We start from the raw sequence: 26,113 nt of genomic DNA on the forward strand, positions 1-26,113 counted from the left end.
ATAGCTGCTAAATGTCTGAGGCTTTATATGAGCTCAAGTTTTCCTGACTCTAGGTACAACACACTAAAGCCATTGAACCATGCACTCATGTGGGATATTTAGTATTTTTCTGGGGATATCTACATTAAAGAGATTTTTTTATAAGAATCATGGACCATTCTGTGCAAACAATAATATCTTCTTATTTCATATCCATTAAATAACAAAAAAAATAAATAAATGAAAAATAAAAGCAAAATAAAAACCACTTGTTTGGCCATAGACAAAAATGCCATGATATGGCGAGGTACATTTACACCATCAAAATCTTACATCTTGACAAAAAGTCCAGTAGTTTAAATTTTCTTTTTTTTTTTTTTTTCTTTTTTTTTTTCTTTTTATTTTTTAATTTTTATTTTATTTTATAATTATAACATTTTTTTGACAGTACATATGCATGGGTAATTTTTTACAACATTATCCCTTGCACTTACTTCTATTCAGATTTTTCCCTTCCTCCCCCAACCCCCTCCCCCAGATGACAAGCAATCTTATATATGTTAAATATATTACAGTATATTCTAGATACAATATATGTGTGTAGAACTGAATTTTTTGTTGCACAGGAAGAATTGGATTCAGAAGGTAAAAATAACAGTTTACACTCATTTCCCAGTGTAGTTTAAATTTTCAACAATTTTGTAAATTAAAAGAATTGTTTGATGCATACGCATATCTTAGTTTAAAAACAACACTGACAAAATCATAAAACGTAGGAAAAGCTATTAAATATTTAATGAGGAAAGGTGGAGAACTCTAGAAGTTTTTAGCAAAAGGAGAAAAAATAGAAGCTTTGTTAGGAAAAGGAAGAAAATGAGTAGCTTCTCTGGGGGCTGAAATAATAAAAGAAAGAACATATCTAATATATGCTTCTAAAAATTTCAGTAGTCTTTGGAGATGGGCAACAAAAAAGACAGAGTTACTCTGAGAATCTCTGGGGAAGTGTAATCCACCAAAAACATTCCCATCATGATTCAACATTGGCTTAGTCTCCAAGACCTGTAGGACCCAACTTTGGTATCTTCAAGTTTTTATTAATGCCTATTGATGTTGATGCAATATTCCTGCATAATTTGTTTTCTTCTGCTCCTTACATCCCAAACTCCACCCCTTCTCCTTTTCTCTTATCTCTTTTCCTTTTCTTTTCTGTTCTGCTTTGTTTTGTTCATTAAATTTTATAGACAATGTAATAAAAAAAAGGAAACTTCAGAAGTGGAAATGAAAGAGACTTCATTGCTCAATAGAAGCAGAGGATATGGACCTCAAACTTTATATAGATCAAGGATTTCCATTTTTCTCATTAGTAGAAACCCCATCCACCATTAGAGCTTAAGTCAAGCTTATCAATATATATTAAGCATTTACTATTTTTAGTCATGATGCTAACTGCTGGATATATTTCCCCCAAAAGAAAAATCCTGTCCCTGCATTTATAATTTAGAGTCTCAGATGATTAGGGAACTGACAGGTTACATTATGTGGTCGGGACCACACAGCCACATAGGATTTGTAACTGGGTCTTAACTCTAAGCCCAGCCAGTTGAGTACCCAACACTGTTGCTTCTCAGGTTGGATAGGCTAGAGAGTCCCGTGGGCTAGAAAGCTGATGCCTTATCCTCCTCTACTTCAGTTGCTTCTTCTATTAAATGCTTTCATATTTTACATTCCCTTCCAGAGCTTTTCCAATAGTAATCCATTCTCCTGTCTGGATATGCATCCTGGGGATATTGAACCTTTATTTAATTCAATGGAATATTTGTCACCAGTGGTATTTTATAAGACATATACTACATCTCTGCAAATTTCTTTTTAAAAGCTCAGGAGTAATTTTCTAAGGCCAACACACATTGAAAGAAAGGAGAAAAGAAACAGAATGCAAAATAACTGAAACATATATTAGGCTCTCTGTCTCCATTGATTTAGTCCAAGCCTTCTCCCATTTTTTTTTTTTTTGAAAGGCCTTGTTCCTAATACCACTAAGTTCAGATACTCTGAATTGAATGGAAAGACTGTAAAAGTGGCAATGGGGATTAGTTTTGTAGCTCATGTCAAGAAAAATAAGTCATGGAGAAAGAATGTAATGAACCTCATGCCTCCTTTGCAATGAGTGTTGTGCTAAGTTGTATTTTGATAGAGTAGTTTTTGGCCTTTCTTCAAGTGATTTATGAACATGAAGTGAGAGATAGCAAATGCAAAAATTGACCTTCTGACAGTCACTGTGGACAGCAACATCTTATAAGCTATGTTCATTCTGCTCTGCAGTCAAGAACAGCAGGCCATTCAAGGATAGGCACAGTCATCTGGAGGAGATTGTCATGCAGTAGGGGGAGGCAGCTTGATATACTGGAGTAAGAAGAAATAGGTTTGGTTCCTGACCTGCCAATGTGTGACCTTGTTCAATCAGCTCCTTTCTCAGACTCAATTGCCCCTAACGTAAAATAGGTATAAAGATAGGTTCTTGCCAATTAAAAAAAAAAAAAATTCTGTTGTGCAGATCGAGGGTGATAATTTGGATAAAGGGATTTGTAAGCGCAAGGTGTTTCATCACTGTGAGCTATTGCTGATGGTTTTAAACAATGAAGACATGCGAGTCCATGAATAGAATGAAGAGATAGTGTTTATTAAGCATTTGCTCTGTTCTAAATGCTGGCCTGTGCACTGAGAATACACACAGAAGAGAGAAATAGTCCCTATTCTCCAGATGCATCTGATTTGGGGAAATGATACAAAAAGCTCATGTTCATGTTCAGTCTATGGTAGATGGAACAGATAGATCATACTTAGGCAAAGGAAGTAGCAGGATCAATGGCAAGGATCCAAAGATCGTGGAAAGTGCCAGCAAGCTAAATGGACCTCCACTGGGATAATAGTAAGTTTAAAGTTAAGAGTTCATTGGAGCTCTGTAATACATTTTAAAGAGATTGACTTGCCCCTTCCCCTTTATCCCTGTCTTAGCAATTCCATTCAACATTATTGTAGCGTGCTGTTGTCTCCAGAAGCTGCTCTCTGGGAGGAGATCTGCTGTGTCAACTCAAATCTCTCAGACAGATTCTTCTTCCTGTAGAGAACCGTTGTCTCCAGACAGTTGCCGTTAACTGTCGTCCAGAGAAGTGACTTCCCTTCCTGCAGAGAGCCTCATCATGCCTAGTCTAAAGCAGAGACTGACTTTTTTCCTCTCAAGCTGTCCTCTTTATCCTCCCAGAGAATGGGCGTTGGATAATGCAAGGGCTTCTGGGAAGAATCACTTCAACCAATGAGCTTGCTCCTCCCAAGCATGCAAGTTCTTCCCCAGGAATTCACAAATCAAACTACCAGGAAAGGCCGGAACTAGAAAATTGTCAAATACTGACTTAGCACTTAGTAAAAACCCAATATCTCATTATCTCATTGGTGTTTGAATTAAGATTTTAAGGTGGCTAGAGATTCTAGAAAATAGAGGGAAGAGACCAGGATACTCGTGTGGCAATAAAGTTCAGTACAAAGGCATGGAGATGAGAAATAGTAGGTTGTGTGGGCAGAAAATTAAGTAGATCAGGATGACTGAATCTTACATTTAGAGGATGGGAGTTTTATCAGAAGATGGAAAAAGTAGAAAGCACTTGCTGCTAAGTGAAAGTGGAGAAAAGCACAGACCCATTCACATAAATACAGAACAATATAAGAACTTGAAATGGGCCCTCACTGCTGCTAAGCAATCCTATACTGCCTCCCAAATCAACTCATTATCCTACTTTCCATAGAAGACTTTTTAAATTTTTTTCAACACTTCTCAAATGTCTCATGACACTCTTCTCCCCATCCTTTCAGATGAAAAATGGACCTCATATTTTACAGAAAAAAAAAAAAAAAAAAGATAGCATCCACCATCTTTTTTGCCTTTTCCTCATCTCTGTCACTGGAATGCCTTCTTCCATCTTCTCCTTCATGCCTTTTCTTTTTCACATGATGAAATCGCCTTATTCCTGGCAAAAGTTAACAACTTCTCTATGTGTTCAAGGTCTGATTGATTCAGATTAAATGGAAAGAGCAATACTTTCTGCTTTAGTCAGAAACCCTGAGGGTCTTCCCCTCCAGATTTATTTGTTTCTTTGTATATTTATTTATTTGATTTTTTTCCTTTTTGACAGGTGAAAGAGGAGATTTTTTTTGCCTAGATCCTACTTAGTCTTACTCAATGAATGGGTAGCCCAGGCCAAGAACTTGCATTGCATCCGGTGCCATCTCCAGCCATCCTGATCTACACCTGGCCACTGGATATGGATGGCTCTGGAGGAGAAAATGAAGGAGGTGATCTTGCACAGTCCTCCCTAACTTAAAGCCAATTCACTTAATTTTCATGGCATCTTGTCCCTGATGTCAAAGACTCTTTGAGAATGAAGGACAATCAACAATAACAACTATAATGGGAGCCACCTGCTAGTATCTGCTGGAATCTAATTCTGACCAGCAGAATAGATCCTGTCATGTGAGAGAACAACAATAATCCAAGGAGACTGAGAGGCAGTTGCAGTGAAGGTCTCTTGACCCCTTCCCTCTAATTTATTTCATCTCTACATAGAATATATATTTTCTAAGTACAGCAAGGTTATAATTGTTTAAAGAAAAGCATATATTCTTTCTCAAGAAACATCTGCATCTGTCAATTTGTTTTATGACCTTTAGACAGATATTTCTGACTCATTTGGTTATGTCAATCTTTCCTTGGGCCCATTAGCTCTACTTCAAAGAGTAAGATAAAGACTGTAATAACAAAACATTGCTTTAGTCTCTACTGTACTGTGTTTCACAGCTGTGAGGGCTGAAGAACTGACCCACCCCAATAGCATAGTCCCCTCTGACCTTTTTACAGGCTTTCTGGGTTCCACACTTAAGTGCAGTTCTCCATAAGCAACAATAAGTTTCTTCCACATATCATCCCCTCTATCATCCATACTTTTCCACTTTTCCAGCTTTCATAATTTATCGGCACATTTCCATTACGTACAAGAATGATCATGACCCCCCCTGTCCTGAAAACAAAGAAAGAATAGAAAATTTCCTTCACTAGATCTATCCATTCCTGCTATCATCCAATATCTTTTCTTGCATTTGGGGCTAAACTTCTTGAAAAGAACATGTACAAAAGATGCTTCCATTTTCTATGCTCTCATATCTTAATTGCTTTCAATCTGACTTCTGACATTATCATTCCACTAGAGTGTCTGTCTGGTTACCAATGATCTAATTGACAAACCCAATGGTATTTTCTCCATCTTTAGTCTTGCATCTCTCTGTAGCCTTTGATTCTGTTAGTTAACTCTTTCCTCTATAGGTTTACAGAAAACTCCTCCTCCTGATTCTCTTTCTACCTCTTCTACTTCTCCATCTTCTTTTCTGGAACCTTTTCCAAATTATATCCTGAGGTGTCCTTCAGGGTTCTGCTTCTTCTAAACCCCCACTGCATGGTGAGCTCCTCAGTTTCCATGGATGTAATTATTATCTCGGTGCTGATAATTCTTAGATCTATCCTACCCTAATCTTTCTGCCGATATCCAATATCATATTTCCAATTGGCTTTCAGATATCTTAAAGAGAATGTCTAGTACAGTAATTAAACCCAATATATCTAAAAGATAATTTATTAACACACACACCTTGCCCTAAAATACCCCCCTTTTCTACCTTATTTATTATTATTGAAGAAAGTATGGACTATGTGGAGTGCTTAAGGTTGACTAGTACCTCTGGTGGTAGGGCTTGTCAAGCCTTTTTCAAGTGTCTACCTATCATTCAACTCTCACCTGTGGTTCCCAGAAGCTGTAGTATGCACAGTGTACATATGAGTAAACTTTTTTTTTTTTTTTAATAGACAAAACCCAGATTGCAGATAATCAAGGAGACTGACACCCATAAGTGAGTTAGGAGAGACTCTACCCCCAGGCACATAAAGACTTTCTTCCATGGAATAGACAGGTGAGAATAATTTGCTCCAAAGGGTATGTACGCACCTGCAGTAGGCTCAGTGGGCTGCTTAGAGCTTGTTCAGACATGGAAGCCATCAAGATTATCCACTATAATCAGGGCCATTGCCAGTAGTTCTGACTTTTCTCTTAGAACTATACTCCATTAAGAAGTGAGAGTGAGGCTGATAGCTTATTTACCTTATTTAAATCAAATTCACACACAAGTGCAGACATTACCTCCATGAAGCCATCAGTTCTCTTTGAAAATGAAGGACAAACAACAACAAAAGAAAATATACATCATCCTTCCAGTCTCTACAACCTAGAAGTCATCCTGAATCCTTTCTTATGTCTCTCCCCAACTCCAATCCTCATATACAATCTGTCCTCAAAGCTTATAGGTTTACCTTTTTATGTCACCATTTCTCCTCTGATATCACCATTATTTTAGTGCACTCCATCATCATCTTATACCTTGATTATTGAAACAGTCTGCTTGTGGATGTGTCTTCATCAAGTCTCTCTCTGCTCTAATCCATTAAGTCACTAAAATGAATTTCCTAAAGCTCAGATATTATCAGGTCACCCCTCTACTCAATTAACTCATGGCTTCCTGCAAATATAAATATGTGTTTGACATTCAAAGTCATTCATAAATTAGTACCACCTTTTCTTGTTTTCATATACTTTACTTCCAAATACACATACTCTACTATTCAGCTCCAGGGCCTCCTGGGTATTCTATTTACAAGAAATTCTCTCTCACCTCCAGACATTTTCTGTGACTATCCTCCATGTCCTCTATGTTCTTTCTCCTCAGTTCTGACTACAGAGCTTACTTTAAGTCCTAACTAAAATCCCACCTTTTACAGAAATTCTTCCCCAATTTTTCCCCCTCATAAACTATATAGTATTCATACTGTGTGTATTTGTTTTATATATATATATAGATAGATAGATAGATAGATAGATATAGATATATAGATATAGATATATATATATACACACATATGTATATATAGATATATAGATATAGATATAGATATATAGATAGATATAGATATATAGATATATATAGATAGATATCTAGATAGATAGATAGATATATCTAGATATTTAAAAATAGATTTATATATAGATAACTATAGCTATAGATAGATATAGATATGGATATTTGTTTGAAAATTGTTTCCCAATTAGATTATATCCCAAATGCTGTCTCTGGAATGTATTAGGGACTTAATAAATGTTTATTGATTGGTTGAATACAAAGTGAAAATTGCATGATATCTTTATATTTATATTTCAAAAACTGTCTTTTAAGAAGAGGGAAGTACAAAGTAAAGAATAGTGTCTTGAGAAAAGTAGGAGAACAAAATCTGTCTTCTTTTGAGAGGTGATCAACAACTCCTACAAGTGAATGCTAAGTAGCTAGACAAGGCAATGATTATAACTTTAGAAATTTCCAAAGATACAGGGAGTTCTTTTTGTGGTTTAGTGTTTGAGATTGGACAAGCGAATCTTGGTTTTTGGAATCTCATGAAGATTTTAGGGATATATATATATATATATATATATATATATATATATATATATGTGCATATGTTTTATATATATATATATATATATATATATATATTTAAGCAATTCATTTTAATAATGATGATGCTGATAGCTAGCATTTATACTGTGCTGTACACTTTAAAATGTGCTTTACAAATATATATCATTTTAGACTCTTAATAGAGAGGTGATATTATTCCCATTTTACAGAAAAGGAAAATGAGACAAACAAAGGTTAGGTAAGTATTAAGTATTCAGATTTGGATTTCAAAGTAGGTCTTGAGTCTGAATACAGTGTTCTGGCCATTGTATCATATAGTTGCCCTTAAATGTAGACATGTTAAATGTAAATATACACACATATATAGGGAGAAGACTCTGGATCTATCTTTTCATAGTGGCTTTCAGATGAAGAAATTCATTCCACAGATGGAGATCAGAATTATTTTTCATCAGTCATTTTTCAGTTGAGTTTGGCTCTTCATGGTCCCATATGAGATTTTCTTAGCAAATATAATGGAGAGGTTGATCATTCCCTTCTCCACCTCATTTTCCAGATGTGGTAACTGAAGCAAACAGGGTAAAATAACTTTTCCAGGGTCATGTAATGAGTAAGTTCTTGAAGCCAGACTGAACTCAGGATGGTGTCTTCTTGACTTTAGGCCTGAGATTTTATTACTGTGCTATCTAGCACATCAATTACAAAACTTCCACACCCTTCCAAGTTTTTGTTTTGCTTGTGTTTTAGTTGTTTGTTTTTTAGTAAAAAAACAAAGTCAAAAAAAAAAAGTCCAAGATGGCTCTGGATATACAAGAATTTACTATGCCATCTCCATGATAAGATAAAAAAAATGGACAATGACATGAGAAAAAATGTCTTGCTGCATGAAAGCTGGAGAGAATCTTGACTTTGCCTGTCCTAGCAGAGAGCATCTACTTTCCTATATTGTCTATAATGTATTGCTACTATTGTTGTTTGTTCTTTATTTTCAGAGGATCAATTATATCACCGTGTGATGTATTGATTTGCCCTTGAATTGGATTTAAGCGAGGATTGTACAGACATGGAACCCATTCATCCAGCTTCCTTTAGGGGACACAGCACTGATCAAGACCTAAATCACTGTCTCTTTGAGCTGTACTTTGAAAAGACTTGAGAAAGAAGGGGTCAGGTTTTCTCAGAAGTCTATTACTTGCCCCATTGACAAGACACATTTTGAGTTAGGATACTTTGACTAGAAAGCATCTATAGGAGAACAATAATGATGTTCTGATGTCCTATACTCCTTTAGAATGAAAATTAGTTGAAAAAAATTAAAGTAGAATGTATTTTAAAAAGTCATAGTAAGTTTATGTAGAAGTTATTTGAAGAGTTGGCAAGTAGAAAAGGGTAAAGAAGTATTTTGGATGAACCAAAGGGACCAAAAAAAAGGTGATTTTGAAATTAGAAAACCTTTACTGAGCATGTGACTCCAGAAAAAATTATTAAACCTCGGTAGGGCCAAATTTCCTCCTCTGAAAAATTTTAGGATTAGATAAATAATTGTCTGGCACATGAGAGTGTGGATTCCCTTTATATATATATATATATATATATATATATATATATATATATATATATATATATATATATATCCCATTTAGCACAGGGAGCCACTGAATTTTCTTGCAAATCTTAAATTCTGTGATTCTATGACTAGATGGTCATCTGAAGCAATTTTTATCTGTATTCTTATGCTAAAACAATAATCCTATAAAGCAGGAAAAATAAAATGAGGATGTGTATATGTACACTTATGTAAAGGGGGCATCTTTCCAATAAGAATTGTGCCCAAGTGGAATGGATCATTGAGAGACTGGACATTGACTGTTTAATGATAATGAAAAGATTCTTCCAATCAGGCTTAGGTTGATCCCTGAAGACCTGAGGGATTTTATCTTTTATTTTTCTAGAAATTTCTAGAAATAATGATTGAGATATTTATATCTCCCTACCGCAAGTTTATTTGCCAAATATATATACATATATATATATGTATATATATATATATATTTGTATATATATATTATTGTAAATAATATATATATTATATACAAAATAAAGTATAATAAATTAAAATAAAATAAAATAAAAACTGTATATATATATTGTAAATATATATATTTGGCAAATAAACTTGCGGTAGGAAGATATAAATATCTCAATCATTATTTATATATCATTATCAATAATTTTATATATATATATATATAAAATCAAGTCATATCATGTTTCTTCCAGAGACAGCTAGATCTATACAATGGAAGCATTGTTGATATTTCTTTTACTAGGTTGGGCTTATTAAGGGGAGTTCTAAAAAACAGAGGATATCATATTTGGGTCAGTGAGCTCAGGTAATGGCTAAGCTAGACTATACTCTTTTTTTAAGTAGATATGTCACTTTGTCAGAAAGTGACCCATATTCTCCCAAGTGGATAACCCATATTTCTCAGATAAGGGAAGAAGTGATAAAGTTTATTTCTGCAAGTCAATCCAGATTTTGTTAGTTCCCAGAGGTATCCAGGGCTTTCTTCTGCAGATTGTAGATGGGCAAATTGTCTAAAGCCGATCCCTTCTATACAAGACAGGCTCCGGCTCGAGAATTGCCACAAATATTGGTGTGTGATTTTCCATCATGGAAGGCATAGGATTCTAAGTTCTGATGTGTAGAAAAAACAGGATTCTTTCAAAAAGAACTTTGAAGCTTTTTTTGGAAATATAATAAAACATAAAGAAGTATCTTCCCTTTCCCTAAGTTACCCATAGGCTTAACTTTACTTCTGTTTTAATGAAATCATACAGGGATAAACATAAACCAAAAACAAATAACAAAACAAAACAAACAAACCAAAACAAAGGCAGATATACATTGTTTTGTATTTTTTTTTTATTTTCCCTAGACTTTGAATTTATATTCAAAATCAAAGAAGTTTTAAAGTCGTTATCCAGCTGGCAGAAAAAGCAATTTCCTGCTCAAAGAATTTTTTTATCCCATTGGGGAGTTTGGGGATAGTCTTGTTGGAAAAGATGTGCCTTGTCTCTGAAGCAACTTTTCTTCCAGTGCTTTATCAAGTGACATTTCTATAGCCTCATGAAATTGCCTTCTATTCTTTTGCTTAGAAGCACCGTAAAAGGTAACCCTGGGGAGCCTTGCAAGATCTTGAGATTATCTTGACAGAGCTTTGTCCATACTTTATAATACTTTGCATGGTTATTTATGCATTTCAAAAATTACCTTAAAGAGCAACAGCAGCATTTGGATTACTGGATTAATATCATAAAAGCAATATTTATTAAGTAGTTCCAGTGTGCCATGCTATGTGCAAAGTAAAGGTGGACAAAGCTTAGCAAATGTACGGACTGTCTTTATAACCTAATAGGGGAATAAGACCAGAACAATAGATAATCATAATTTGTTATGGCTTTTGTTGTTATTCAGTTATTTCAGTTATACTTCCCTTTTTGGGAAGCCATTTGGAGTTTTCTTGGCAAAAATACGAGAGTGGTTTGCTATTCCCTTATTCAGCTCTTTTTATAAATGAGGCAATTGAGGCAAACAGAGTGAAGTGGCTTGCCCAAGGTCACAGAACTAAAAGTGTCTGAGGCTAGAATTAAATGCACAAAAAATGTGTCTTCTATCTCCAGACCCAGTATGCTTTGCACCGTGCCAATATTCAATCAGCCTCAGCACTCATAAGTAAATGCTTCATGCAAAAGACCTAAATTAAATAGTCCCTCTTTTCATGGACGTTATTATTATGAGAAAACATTTTTTTTTTACTATATACCATATACAAAGCATTCCGTTATACTCTTTAGATAGAGATATCAAAGCATAATAACCCTGACCTTAGAAATCTTACTTTCAACTTTAGAGGCAAAAATATTGACAAGCACACAAATATAAATATATACACATACATTTTCACAAATTTTCTGAAGGGAGGATGAACAGTTGAAAGGATCAAAGGAGGGAAACCCTGTGGAGGATTGTACTTAAAAAAAAAATAGCAGATTCTAAATGGTGAAGATGAAGAGGAAAATCATTCTTGAAGTAGAGGATGTGTTTGGAGTGAGATGAAATTTCACTGATAGGGAAACAGCCAGCAATATGGTTTGACTAAAATGCAGAGTGTTTGCAGAGCATTATTATGAAATAAGACTGAAAGATGAGTATGAAGAAAAATTGTAAAGTATTTTAAATGCTAATCTGAGAACTGTGCATTTCATACTAGAGGCAATGGGGAGCTGTTAAAGATTTTTTTGAGTAGGGAATGATAGGGCCAGTTCTTTGTTTTAAGAATATTAATCTGGTAGCTAAGTGGAATATGGATTGGAAAGAAGATTCCAATTAAGTAGTCCAATTAAAAAGCTATTGCAATCCTATATAGTAAATGCATTCGAAATTTTTTTTTTAAATGAGAGGGAGGCTATATGAAAAGTCAGGACAGGAAAGAGGATCAGGGCAAGTTTTTCTAAAGAATAAATGACTTGAGTTTAGATTTTTCAAATGAGTAAGAATTCATCAGTCTGAGAAGGGGAACAAGAACTTTCCACATATTGAAAAAACTATGAGCAGCAAGAAAAGTTCAGAAATAGCAAAGAGAGGTGATGAATGGGGGAAAAAAGAATAGAATAGTCAATATGGGCCAGATATATAAAGAGTGGAAATAATATGAGATGGATTTAAATGATTTCCAGATTTTTTTTGGCACTATGACAGGAGATGATGTGATAAATAAAGCAAGATAACATGAGATAAAATAAGTTAGATTATTTTTGTTGTTCATTTGTATTTGATACATCAAGACTTCATTTGGGGTATTTTTTAAAAATATTTTTGCTGAGACAATCGGGGTTAAGTGACTTGCCCAGGATCATACAACTAGGAAGTGTTAAGTGCCTGAAACCAGATTTGTATTCGGATCCTCCTGACTTCAGGTTGATGGGTACTTTATTTATTTTTTTTTTAAGGAAATGAAGCATTTGCCCATTTTTTCTCTGATTCATTTTATAGATAAGAAAATTGAGGCAGAGTTAAGTGACTTACCCAGGGTCATTCAATTAATTAACATCGGGAGTGGGATTTGAATTCAGATCTTCCTGATTCTAAGCCTAGCATTCTATCTACTGTATCACCTATCTGCCTATATACATACAGAAATGTCTCATTGGATTTCTACCTTAAGTCTATATCACTGGAACTGTCTAATTTTCTCTCTGGCTACAAATAGTTCTTCTGTTATCAGCTGTTGCTACTAAAGCAGACTTTGCTATGATCTCCAGTTATTGATGAGGTCTTTGATTTCTCTCATGGATCTTCTAGTCACTCAGATCCTCTAAATAGTCTTTTCACCTAAGATCTAAGATCAAGATAAAAGAAGCACAAAGAAATTGAAATGGCATGTGCTCATGGACACATGGCAACCAGGTGAGAGACAGAATAATCATCCTTCCCTTACATAGAGCAGGTTGCCACAGTCCAGCTTAACTCACTGTCAGAAAGGAAAAAAAAAAATAGACGACTAACAAAAGGATAGATCAAGCCTTTTGTATGTTACTCAATTATGGCTCAGAAACTCACAAGTCATCAGTCATCCCAGCTCTTTATCCTAACAGATTTTTCATGATCACAGAGTAATACACCCTCAGTCACTCATGTCCAGAAATAGTCTAATTAAATCCAAATGTATGCCCTTTAAAGTACAGGAAGAAAGGGAAGTCTGGAAATTCCCTAAGGTCTGGACCTTCATTGGCCCATTTTTCCCATTAAAATTCTACTTATATTTTAATACCTACATTTATAAACACATCTTTTCTCTGGCAATGGAGTGGGTTTCTTTTCATCAGATATTCTTTCAGTCTTTGTAACCTCAGTGCCGAGAACAGTGCCTTGCATCTATTTGGCCATACATGTTGGTTAATCATTTGTTTCATTTGTTCATTCACTGGGTTTAAATTCAAAGTAAATGTTTAGTGCCTTAGGAAAGTAGCAGGTTTTTTTCCCTACTAGCTGACCAGATTGAAAATTGAATAACAGATACGAATTCTTTTCTTAGAGGATGTCTGCTGGCAAATTTATATTGATCAAGAATTCCAAGACATTAAACAAGTGTGTGTTTTTGCTATAATGGATCAAGTGGCACACATAATTAGCAGTGACGCCACTTGGAATGTCAAGGTAGTGACAGTTGTGTTTACCTAGAACTGATTAATGAACATGTCAAATCTTTCCCTCTCTCTTTATTTCAGGCCCATCTTGAGTGAAATCTGACAGAAGATGTTACAGCAGTTTTCTCTCAGGAAATGGTTACCTTTAGGGATTATCCTTGGCACTGTCTTCTCATTTGGTGCTGGCCAGCATGAGGATGGTAAGTCTGTTTTTAGTCTGACCTTTAGAGTTAGCCAGAATTCATATTATTAAATAAAACTAGGCCACAACACAGAAATGAATAATGCTAATTTTGTAGTTCACTTAAAAGGTTAGTGGCTTTATGCCATACCGTAGCCTTAATTAAAAGAATCTTGTAACAATAGCAGAAAATGCATGTGGTTTCTTAATAAGGATGAGACTTTGGTCAAAATCCAGCTCAGAGGAAATATTCAAATATTTGCAGTTTCTCTCTAAGTAGTAAAGGAAAATAAAATTCTAAACTTCAGCAAAATATAAAGTCTCATTTATTTAGATCTGAAAAAAAAGCAAACAGAAACTTTGCATGTGCTAAATTATTAGGAAGGTGTTATATTTTTTAAAAAATAATATTTTTTCGGATTCTAAGATTAGGTTGTAATGGGTGAAAAAACCAAATTTTAAAATGATATGAGCAAAATACTGATCACATGACAAGGTAGAGGTAAATAATCCATGTTTATCTTTTTGATGTTAGGAAAAAAAGCAAGGGATACCTCTAGTTAATATGGTGACCGTCAGTGGACAAAATTATGGAATTATACATAAGATCTACATGTAACAGTCAAGCAGGAATGGGTTACGATATCCATTTTGGAGGGACCATCAAATTGATGTAATCGCTGTTACATTTGAACATTGATCAAGGTCACTGGACCTCATTTTTTTTCATCCTTCATTTTAACTATGCCAATAGGTCAAGAAGTAGGAGGCAACTCTATGCTACTGTGGATATACAGTTATATTTGAAATGAGGAAAACTGGAGTTTAAATCATGTCTCAAACATCTATTAGTTGGGTGACCCTAACCATTTGTCTTCCTTTATTGTTAGTTTTTCCAACTCTAAAATGAGGACGTTGACCTTGACAGTCTCTAAGTAAGGTCCCTTTGACTCTAAGAAACTATAACCCAATTTAATGATGAGGTTCTTAAGTGGTTTAGAATGCCAAATCTTAAAAACCGTGCTATATTTAGACATATTAGGTAATTTGTCTAATTTTACACAGTTAATGATCATTAGAACTAGGATTCACATATGTATCATCCCAAGTCCAAGTCTAACACTTCCTCTGATCTATTGTGTTGCTTATATCCTTATTAGAAAAAGTTCAGAAAACTAAAAAATATTTTCTATTCTATAATATATGAGAGAAAGTAGTCTGAAATCAAGCTATTCCCTTAAGGGCTAAGGAAAAAAACATCTGAAATTGTGCATTTTTATGTTTAGGTGAAACATTCACTGGATATTATTTACTAAGAAAGTTTTTTTTTAATAATTTTATTCATTTTTCTTTTCCTTTGGACATTATTGATGCTTTGTATAGTTCCATGCTTGTAAAACTAAATTTGGTATTAGAAGAACTCTGTTTGAATTTAGTTTCCAACATTTTGCAACTATGTGGGTCTCATTGACTTCATTTTTCTATTAATGGTTCAGTCTTGTCTCTAAAATGATAACGCTAATGTTTTAACAATTTACCTCATTTGGTGTTTCATTTTTTTGAAAGTGTTTTGGATATCTTAAAGTGCTATAGAAATTGGAGAAATTATCCCAATGGTGGGATAAAGTTGTTGTTTTTTTATTTTTATTTTTTTTTCTGGTTGTTGTCTGGAAGTTTTTAATCATTTCTGTCTTTTTGTGAACCCATGTAGGGTCACACAGCTAGGAAGTATCTCAAACCAGTCAGGGAGATGTGCTTCCTGATTTCAGGCCTGACATTCTATCCACTGCACAACCTGGTTGCCCCTGGGATGTATATAGTTTATGATCAAGTAGTGGGAATAAAGCAGTAGGGGTGATGGATGACATTGAAAAATCCGTCTTGTATTTTTCATCACAATTATTCAGAGTTAAGAATCTGACATTTTGTCCTATGAAACAAATAAGCTTTGGGCATGATATACAAACTTTTCATAAAAGAGTGGACCATAAAGATTTTGAAAAATATATTTCCTTAGAAAACTTTTAATTCCTCAAGTTGATTTAGGATCAAAAATTAGAAAATTGACAGGATCCAGAAGATCCTACGTTATGCAGATGAGGGAAATGAGTCTTGGAAAGGGGACTTGGCCCAAGTCAAAAGATTCCCAACAAATAGACCCAATATTTGAACCCAAGACCCCAATTCCAGATCTAGTGCTCTTTTCCTGGACCTATAATATATAACCAGAGTCTCATGGGTTATGTTTTCTTTCCTCCTGTTTCTATGTATTCTTTTAATATTCAGACAATGTAAGCAAAACAATATCCCTTCTTTTTCCTTGTATAATAACTCTGTGACTTTCACCCATGCTATGTTGTTATCTTGAGGTTGCCAGAGGCATGAAGAATGAAACTTGCTACTGACTTTCCATGGCTGAGTTGATTGATCTGTACACAGATGGAATGATTTGCCTTCATACATAATAGGATTGCTATAACACAATCCTCAGTCTGTAGGCCTGAAAGCATAGCCTCTCTAGAGTCAGATAGATAATAACTGAATGGGCAGTAATTTTATAAAGTAATCCCCTCCATAATCCTGTCAATTAGTGAAATATGCACTCCAAATGCAGCTGAATCAAAGGATTTAGAACTTGGGTGAAACTTTGAGATCATAAGGTTTATGGCTAGCATGGATTGTAGAGTTTGCATAGAACTGATCATATGGCAGCAGCATCCAAAAGAAAAAGTATTGATTTGGAAATCAAGGGACATAGGATCAAATCTTGCCTACATTACTTATTACTTTTGTGATTCTTCATTGCTCCTTTATAAAATAATTGAGTTGGATTATACATGCTCTGAGATCTTTCCTTATTCTAAATGTATTATTCTATAAAAACATCATTGTATACATAAAAAAATAGACAATTTTGTGTCAACACTTAAGGTTTTTTAATGTATTGATATAAAAATAAATCATACAAAGCTTATTAAAATCTAATATTAAAAAAAAAAAAAAGAACTGGTCATATGGTTTGGATCTGAAGGGAAAGTCAGCTCATCCAGTTCAGCTCCCTCTATTTTACAGAGGGGGAAACTGAAATCCACAGAAGAGAAATGCCTTATCCGGGGTACCACAGGGAGTAAATAGAAAAGCACAGACAATCTGACTCCAAACCCAATTTCTTTATATTGAGGTCAAATTCAAAATAAAATCTATCATCCAATTTTCACTTAACTATCCATCTATAATCTATCCATCCATCCCTTTATCTATCTGTTTATCTATTTCTCTATCTAAAGTAGATGATAGGTAGTCATATGAGTGTATATGCTTAAATGCATGTGTATACACATACACACAATATATACAGGTAAATATGCACCAGATAATTTACCGATCTATATGCCAATCTATCCTTATTTTTAACTACTTATTAGTTTATCATCTATCTATAAATTTATTTCATCTTCTTATATAACAATGCATATTTCTATCTGTCTATCTATTTCTCTTTCCATTTGAACACTTGTCATGTTTCTATATATGTTTGTCTCTTCATATCCATGGATTTCTTTATCTTTCACTCTAGAGGCAGCATGGAATAATGACAAAAACATGAGGCTTATAATCCCAAGGATTTGGGGACACACTATTTGCAATCTCTGCTCCTGGGGATACTGAGCTCTATGTATCTCTTAGGAAAAGGAATTCTGAGTTGCAAGGGGAACCAAGGTGATAAACCCCCATCAGGCTGCCCAACGAGGAATAAACCAGCCCAAATAAGAGGTAGAATAGATTCAAATTTAGTAGTAGGATTACTTCAGGTTCAAGAAAAGTCAGGAGGGTGAATCTGTCATATTGTTCCTCTTTCTTAAGGTGTATTGTCTATTTAGGATAATGTTTGCATGACCTAATTCCCAAAGAAAAGTGTTTTATAAAGCTTAAAGAGCTATCTACAGACAAGCTATTACAATAATATTGTTGATGCTAAAAACAAATGGAGGCTGAAACAGGCATTTGTTGATGGAGCCAACCACACTAATTGGGAAAAAGAAACAGCAAATCCAAATTAATTAATTTTACAAAGCTTTCAAAGGGCCTACTCTGTGCTGGAAAAAATAAAGGCTGGAATCAAAAAGAGCTCACCCTTAAGCAATTTATATTCAATCTGAGCATATACCATATATACAAGTAAAGGCATACTAGAAAATTGGAGAAGGGTGAAAAAAGTAAAGGGAGAAAGATTGTATTTTTTAAAATAGTACCTTTAGATAGCACTTGAACTGAGCCTTGTTGGAAATTAAGGGATCTGCTAAGTAGAGTTGAGAAGCAATTATGATCCAGACTCCAGCAAAAGCCTGGGCAAAGTCATAAATCTGAAGATGAAATGCTGAGCTAAGGATGAGTCATTCACTTTAGCTGAAATCAATGGATCAGTCATTGACTAACCATTTGTTTAGTGCCAAATGAGCCAGGCACTCTACTAGTTATGGAGAATACAGATATAAAAGGGAGGTAGTTTCAGGCAGGGGACTATTGGATCTAATTTAAGCTGTTTTTCCTAAAGCCAATTGTTAAATTTTTAGTGCAAGTATTTATATCTCCAAAAATCAGCAAGCACTATAAACCAAAATTTATTATTTTTTATGGTTCAGACTTGAGAAAGTTGTAAACAAAATGATATCAATTCTGATTAAATTTCAAAATACATCCTGGTATTTTTTTTTCTGAGAGACTATAGTGAAATATTAATTAGCTTTCAAGGAGTTTATACTCTATACAAAGGAAGGGAGAGTAATTGCAGAAGTAAAATACAGAGGTTCTAGAAATATACATTGGATAGCTTTAAATGCCAAGTTCAGGGTTGTATCTTTTTTTCTTAGGAGCCTTAAGGAGCTACTGAAGATTCCTGAGTAGGATTTTCAAGGCCATATGGAAGATTGGTTAGATAAAGATCTAAGGAGCAGTCCAATGAGGAGGGTCGATTTTCTCTCGCTTGTATTCTGACATCCAGAATCACATAAAAGAGATCATTATTTTTTTTTTTACTCAGGGAAGAATTGTGATCCCTGAAATGTTCTTCATTGCCTTTCTCACTCCTTTGGGAGTCCCACGTGTTATGTTTTCACTTGTTTCTCTTTTTGTTGACATTGGATCTGTTATGCCCTTGATAAAGCAACTGCCAGAAGGAAACTGCCAATGCAGAAGCATACATTCTCCACAACTTCTAGTTTCACAGAGAAACAGGATTTGCCAATATCTCACAGCCTGTGGGCATCGGTCTGGACTTGAATCTAGGGCTTGCTCTCTACTACACTATAATACTGTGTTTGTGTATGTATGTGTATGTGAATGAGTCCATGGTTATCGTGTTATATGTGTGTACATGGTTATTATGTGTGTATGTAGTACAAGTGTGGGTATGTATGGTGATATGCATTTGTGTTGTGCATATATTTATATAATACCTGCTCCTTTGGAAGATTGGTGTGAAATATAAAAGTGAAACTCTAGAGATGGATAATTAGCATGGGGCACTTCCTCTGGCCTGCTAAAGAGATTCTGCATGTCCTTGTTTCCTTTTTGAATGTATGGAGAAAGTAGCCCTGCATTCATCAATGACATGTACTTAGAAGTCAAAATGGAGCAGGGTGCCCTTCTAGTGGTGACTACAAAGATTTTTTCCCCTTCTGTCTGATTCAGCAAACCAATCCTTCTCTACTTCCCCACCTCCTCCCAAACTCAGCAAGGCTTAATTGTGCCCTTGCTCTGTGTGCTATTCACCTTTATACTTCTCTGACATCTTTCCTGAAATTGTGGTCTTTATTAGACTGATTTTTATACTTCTACTTGGAGCTTGTGGCCAGCTAAAGGTCTACTAACATAAAGAACCTTTCTGTATGTCAAGTTTTATTGCAACAGGCATCAGAAAGTCTCTCTATTTTTTAATTTATTTGTTTGTTTATCTATATATTTTTCTATCTATGTATCTACTATTTGAAGCTCTGGGATTTCTCTCAACCTTCCTTGTATCAATGGGAAAATCACTTCAATAGCCCAGTGGCATTTTAGAGTCCATTGACGAGATCATTCAAAGGCCATCTGCCCACATTGGTGTGCCAGGGCAAAGGATCCAAGGCAAAATGGGCACTTGACAGCTGGAACTTTGATAATGAACAGCACCTGAAAGTTAACCCCCCAGTTTGCTTTGTATTGATTTTTCTGATAATGTCACTGGTCTTCCTAAGGGAGCAGACTAGAAGAGAAGCAAGTTCTAAAGCAGTGTCAAAGTCAAGCAGATGCAATTTGAAGTCAAACTCTAAGTGATTTTAAAATATATTTATTTTTAGCTTCCAGTGTGGTCATTATTCCCCTTCTGGAAAATCTGCTATACTCATCTTCCCAAACTCTGACTTTTCTAAGCTTTCTTCCCCTCTCTTACAAGCCAACAAGTGACTTCCCATTGCTAATTGGATCTGATGCAAATTCTGAAGGTTCCATTCAATTTAATTCAAATCAATAATTATATATTAAACTCCTTCTGTGTATAATATGTCATGCTAGATCCTGAACTTAGATCTTGAGGTGTTTCCATTTAGTTGGAAAAGAAGGGACTAGGAAACTTGAAGATGAGAAACATGAATTGACTCAGAATGGTTTCCTGGGTGAAGAAATATCAGGCTATGAAGAAACTTTTGGATTCTGATACGATAGATTGAGTTCTAGGCTCCAACAAATCAAGGAAATAAAAATAGAATGTTATCCTTAAGGAATTATAATAAATCATGCATAACTAGACAGTAGAATGCATGAAATGGAGTCATCTGAAAGTGTCCAAAAGCTAAACTGAAAACAGGTTGGTGAATCTTTTTTTTTAATTATTTTTTTTAATTTTTACTAAATTTTCTGTTTTTTTTTTCTTCAATTACTCAGCTATGGTAGACTTTAAATGCCAAGCAAAGGAGTTTAGGAGTTTGTATTTTACTCTAAAGGCACTAAAATCCTTTGAACATTCTGGAGCAAAGGAGAGACAAGGTCAAAGCTATTTTCAGGAGATTATTTTTTGCAGTTCTATGAAGAATAGAGTGTCAAGGGAAGAAATTGAGAGCAAGGACACCAATAGGAGGATATTGAATGAATCCAAGTATAGACCTTTATAAAACTTGGACTGGGTTTGTTGCTGTATTTTGGGAGAGCTTTTACCCTTCTCTGTCGCGTGAAAAGCAGGTGAGTAGCCACAGTGCATGCCAGGGTAATATGTCCAGGTAAGAAATGGTGATGACTTGAGCTAAGTGGGTGGATGGTGAGAGACAGAATTATTAAATCAGCTTATCTTTAGATATAACTGACAATACTTTCATTTGGATCAACAGTTTCACAATATTTGTTGACCCTCTTTTCTAAAACCAGAACTCATTAGCACTGACTTGCTGAGAAGGTCCATGGATAGAGAAGAGAGATAAATCAAAGTGTGGTTGTGCCTATGTGGAAAAGGCTCCAAAGGGGTGTAGCTTAAGACAGAAAATAGGATATATGGAGTTCAGAAAAACTTGGGCTTAAATATTTATGTTCGATATTTAGAATGGACTCTGATATTAGTTTCGTGAGCAAGGAAAATGATTCCAACTCCTTGAACCACCATTTTTTCTTTCCTAAAATAAAGATAATCATACTGTTAAAAACATTCTGGAGAGAGAACAGAATTCAAAGCCAAGAAGTTCAGTGTTCAAGTGTTGCTTCTGTTGTATGTTGACTATCTGATCTCACAATCTTTACTTATGAGTTTAACTTTTAGTACAAAAGACAATTATTTAGACTATAATTTTTTTTAATGGTGTACATAAAAAGGAGGAAAGAACCTATTTGTACCAAAAAAGAAAATATTGTTTGTAGCTTTGTTTATAGTGACTAAGAATTAGAAATCAAAGAAATGTCCATCAATTGGGGAAATGGCTGAACAAGTTGTGGTATATGATTGTAATTCCGGAATATCATTTTACTCTTAAAAATGACAAACAGTCCAACCATTCTGGACAGTAATCTGGAACTATACCCAAAGAGTTAGAAACCTGTGCATTTCCATTGACCCAGAAGTACCATTAATGGATCTGTATCCCAAAGCAATGATAAAAGAGGAAAAAGACCCACATGTGCAAAAATATTTGTAGCAGTTCTTTTTGTGGTAGCAAAAAATTGGAAAATGAGGAGATACCCATCAATTTGGAAATGGCTGAACAAGTTGTAGTACATGAAGATAATGGAATATTATTGTTTTATAAAATTGATGAACAAGCTGTTTATAGAAAGGCTTGAAAAGATTTGCATAGACTGATGCTGAGTGAAACAAACAGCATCAGGAATACATTGTACACAATAACAACAAGAATGTGTGATGATAACTGTGAAGGAGTTGATTCTTATTAATGGTTCAAGTATCCAAAGCAATCCCAATAGACTTTGGATAGAAAATGCTATCTGCATCCAGAAAAAGATCTGAGACTGAATGTAAATCAACACATGCTATGTTTGTTCTATTTCTTTTTTTCTGTTTTTAAAACCTCTCCCAGGATTTTTCCCTTTTCTCTGATTCTTCTCTCCCAACATGATTTATAAAGCAATGTTTACTAAAAATAAACTTACCACACACACATACACACACACACATACACACACACACACATACACACACACACACAATGATAAGCAGGATAATATTAGGGGGAAAAAAGACTTAAATGAATTGATGCAAATTATGAGTAGAACCAAAGAATGTTGTATACAGTACCAGCAACATTCTCAATAATACAATGATCCAAGATAAGAAAAAAGATTTTTGATGAAGCAGACTATCTATCTCCAGGGAAAGAAATTATTGTTTGAATACAGACTGCATCATGCTATTTTCACATTCTTACTTTGATTATTTTTCTTTTATTATGCTTTTCTTATACAAAATTATTAATATGGAAATGTTTTAAATACTTGCACATGTATAAACTATATCTGATTATTTACCATCTCAGGGAGGGGTAGGACAGCTGGAAGAGATAAGAACCTAGAACTCAAAACTTAAAAAAAAAAAGTTTAAAATTATTTTAATATGTAATTGGGGAAAATACAATATATTTAAAAACTGAAAAAATATTTCATTAAAAATTTCTTAATTATACATACAATGTAATATATAGTTTTGGAGTTTCAAATTCTCTCCTTTCCTCCTGTCCCTTCACATGCCTTAAGAAAACAAGTATTGTGATTTCAATTATTCATGTGACTGCATGCAAAGTGTATTTCTTTCTTTTTTTCTTTTCTTTTATTTTTCCCCTGAGGCTGGAGTTAAGTGACTTGTCCAGGGTCACACAGCTAGGAAGTGTAAAGTGTCTGAGACAAGATTTGAACTCGGGTCCTCCTGAATTCAAGGCTGGTGCTCTATCCACTGCACCACCTAGTTGCCCCCAAAATGAATTTCCATGTTAGGCATGTGGCATAAGAAAACACAAACAAAATAAAATAATAAAAATAATAATTGTACTTCAAGAATTACTTTCAGAGTTCATATGTTTTCTCTTTCTGGAGGTGGATAGCATTGTTCATCACGAGACCTTTGGAAATAATCTTGGCTGACTGTCTTGATCAGAATTGCTAAGTTTTTCATAGTTGATCATCCTTGCAAAATTGCAATTACTGTGCAAATTATTCTCCTGGTTTAAGACTATAAATTTCTGAGAATGTGCTTACCAACCTTGGTAGAGGGAGTTTCCTACTCCAAGGAAATCACAGGTCCGCACCCAATCTTTATAACCCTTTCATTAAGTACCACAGGGGCTCTAGAGATCAGTGGAGATAGCTGATCAAGAGCATTTAGCAAACCTTGAAGCATTATACTATTCACTTTTTATTCTTTGTGAATGGAATATTTAAATCAATATTTGGGGAGCCACCAGGTTTTTTCAGAGGTTAAAACTATTTATTCCTATCTAATGTTTCTCAGGAGTCTCTTTTTTATAGCAAAGAAATTTGCAAAACAATCTTGTGTTGAATGCCTCCTACCCAATTTCTAATTATCAGTTGCTGTCCTAAGGGCCAGTTGTACTGCTAGTGACTAACTGAATTGCGTGAAATGTATGCCCTTCCTTATACTGAGGCTGAACACTTGATTTCTCATCAAGATGCCCTGCTACCCCAAGGCTGGGCAATCTCTTAGACTCTCAGAGAAGCCCATCAGATTTTATTAAGAATTTTTACTCAGCAGAACTGGAATCCTGGTGAGAATTGTCCAGAGAGAAAGAGCCTCTGGTTGAGAGCTAAAAAGAGAAAAGCCATCTCTGTTACTGATGGCTAGACTGCATTGCATCTGACCTGTTTCATAGAAACAAACCAGTCCTAATTACTAGATAATGAAAAGAACACATTGGATTTTTAGGAATATTCTAAAATCACCCTGAATCTTATTGATGTATTCATCCAACAAGTACAAAACAAGCATACACTCAGTGGATGCAATACTATAATTAATAGAAATAAAAAGGAAAAAAATGAGAGAGATGAGCTATAATCTGGGCTATTTTATGTATTTATGTATTTATTATTTATTTACTTATTTATTTATTTATTTATTCATTCATTTATTTGTTTGTTTATTTGTTTATTGATTCATTCATTCATTTATTTATTTGTTCATTTATCTATCTATCTATCTATTTATTCATTCATTTATTTATCCATTCATTTATTTATTCATTTATTTATTTAGTTATTTAGTTACTCATTCATTCATTCATTCATTTATTTATTTATGTATGTATCTATTTATTTATTTATTCATTCATTTATTCATTCATTCATTTATTTATTTGTTTGTTTGTTTATCTATCTATCTATCTATGTATCTATCTATCTACCTATCTATCTATCTATCTATTTTTTTTTTATTGAGGCTGGGGTTAAGTGACTTGCCCAGGGTCACAAAGCTAGGAAATGTTAAGTGTCTGAGACCACATTTGAACTCAGGTCCTCCTGAATTCAGAGCTGGTGCTCTATCTACTGTGCCACCTAGCTGCCCCCTTAATCTGGGCTATTTTAGAAACTAAAGGTGAACCTGAGAAAATGACAGACAAATAATTTGAAGAAAGCCACAGTTGCGGTAGCAATGTCATTTTATTTATCTCATATTAATAGGTATCTTTTCTGTAGAGGCAGTTCTGCTTAGTGGATAGTGCCAGACTTGCATTAAGAAAAACAATGAGCAGGGGTCCCAAATTGAAAGGCACTGACTCAGCTGAATGGATTAGCTCCCCATCCTTCACTATTTCAGAGTATTTGGTATCAGGTCTCTCTGTTGAATATAACAAAGAATGGAGGACCACTCTGGGGTTAAATGGGTAAGGGTTGTCTTCTTTAGATATGACTTGGATTGAATGGCTTTTTGAGCTCCCGTCTAGCTGTCTGAGACTATAATTCCAAGTTTAATCATAAAGCGTTTTCACATTTTAAAATCTGTCAAAAGAGATATTTATAGTTATTACAAAGTTCAAGGAAGTTTTCTTAATGTTTCAAGTTTAATGATAGAGTCTTGCTTTGACCTTTCTATAGATCAACTAGGTGGTACTGTGAATAGTATACCAGAATTGAGTTCAAATCTTACTTCTGGCATTTAATAGCTTTGTGATTCTGGGGGAAGTGTTTAACCTCTCAAACTCTGTTTCCCTATTTGTAAAATAGAAATGAAAATGGCACCTACCCATACAGTTGTTGAGAATATCAAATGAGATAACATAAGTAAAGACATATAAATTATTGTTTCTTTTCTCCCATCTTTACTCTCATTCATATCATGTTTTTCATTCTTTCTATTATGTCATTTTTGTCATCTCTTGCTTTTTCTCTATATTTAGCAGACTTTTTTTTTCATGAAATTGGGAATCTGTGACTCTTCTTCAATTCTTTTCATTCTCTTTACTTACATGAAACTTCTTTTCTTTCTTCTTCCTTTCTCTTCTTTCTTTGCCTTCTTTTTCAGGTCTTCTTTTAAATCTTGGTTTTCCCAATGTTTCTGTAGTTAAAATGTTTCTTAACTTAAAAAGCTGCATCTCTGCAACTTCTATGGTTGTCTCTCATCCCATCTTCTTCTTTGTCCTTCCTAGTCATGCTTTCTTAAGTTGGTAAAGGTGATCCATTTCTGGATTCAAA

At 34.4% G+C, this 26,113-nt stretch overlaps 1 protein-coding gene across 1 annotated transcript in view; it reads left to right on the top strand.

The window, feature by feature from the left end:
• The window catches only part of PCDH15 (protocadherin related 15), a 2,229,510-nt gene that overhangs the window by 1,202,347 nt on the left and 1,001,050 nt on the right, over positions 1–26,113 (top strand). The window contains exon 5 of the mRNA XM_074297067.1: positions 13,837–13,955. Coding sequence (XP_074153168.1) covers positions 13,865–13,955 — 91 coding nt within the window. The 5' untranslated portion in view covers positions 13,837–13,864. The remainder of the gene's footprint in view (positions 1–13,836; positions 13,956–26,113) is intronic.

The sequence above is a fragment of the Sminthopsis crassicaudata genome, chromosome 2 (assembly GCF_048593235.1).
Source record: "Sminthopsis crassicaudata isolate SCR6 chromosome 2, ASM4859323v1, whole genome shotgun sequence".
Classification (NCBI taxonomy): domain Eukaryota; kingdom Metazoa; phylum Chordata; class Mammalia; order Dasyuromorphia; family Dasyuridae; genus Sminthopsis; species Sminthopsis crassicaudata.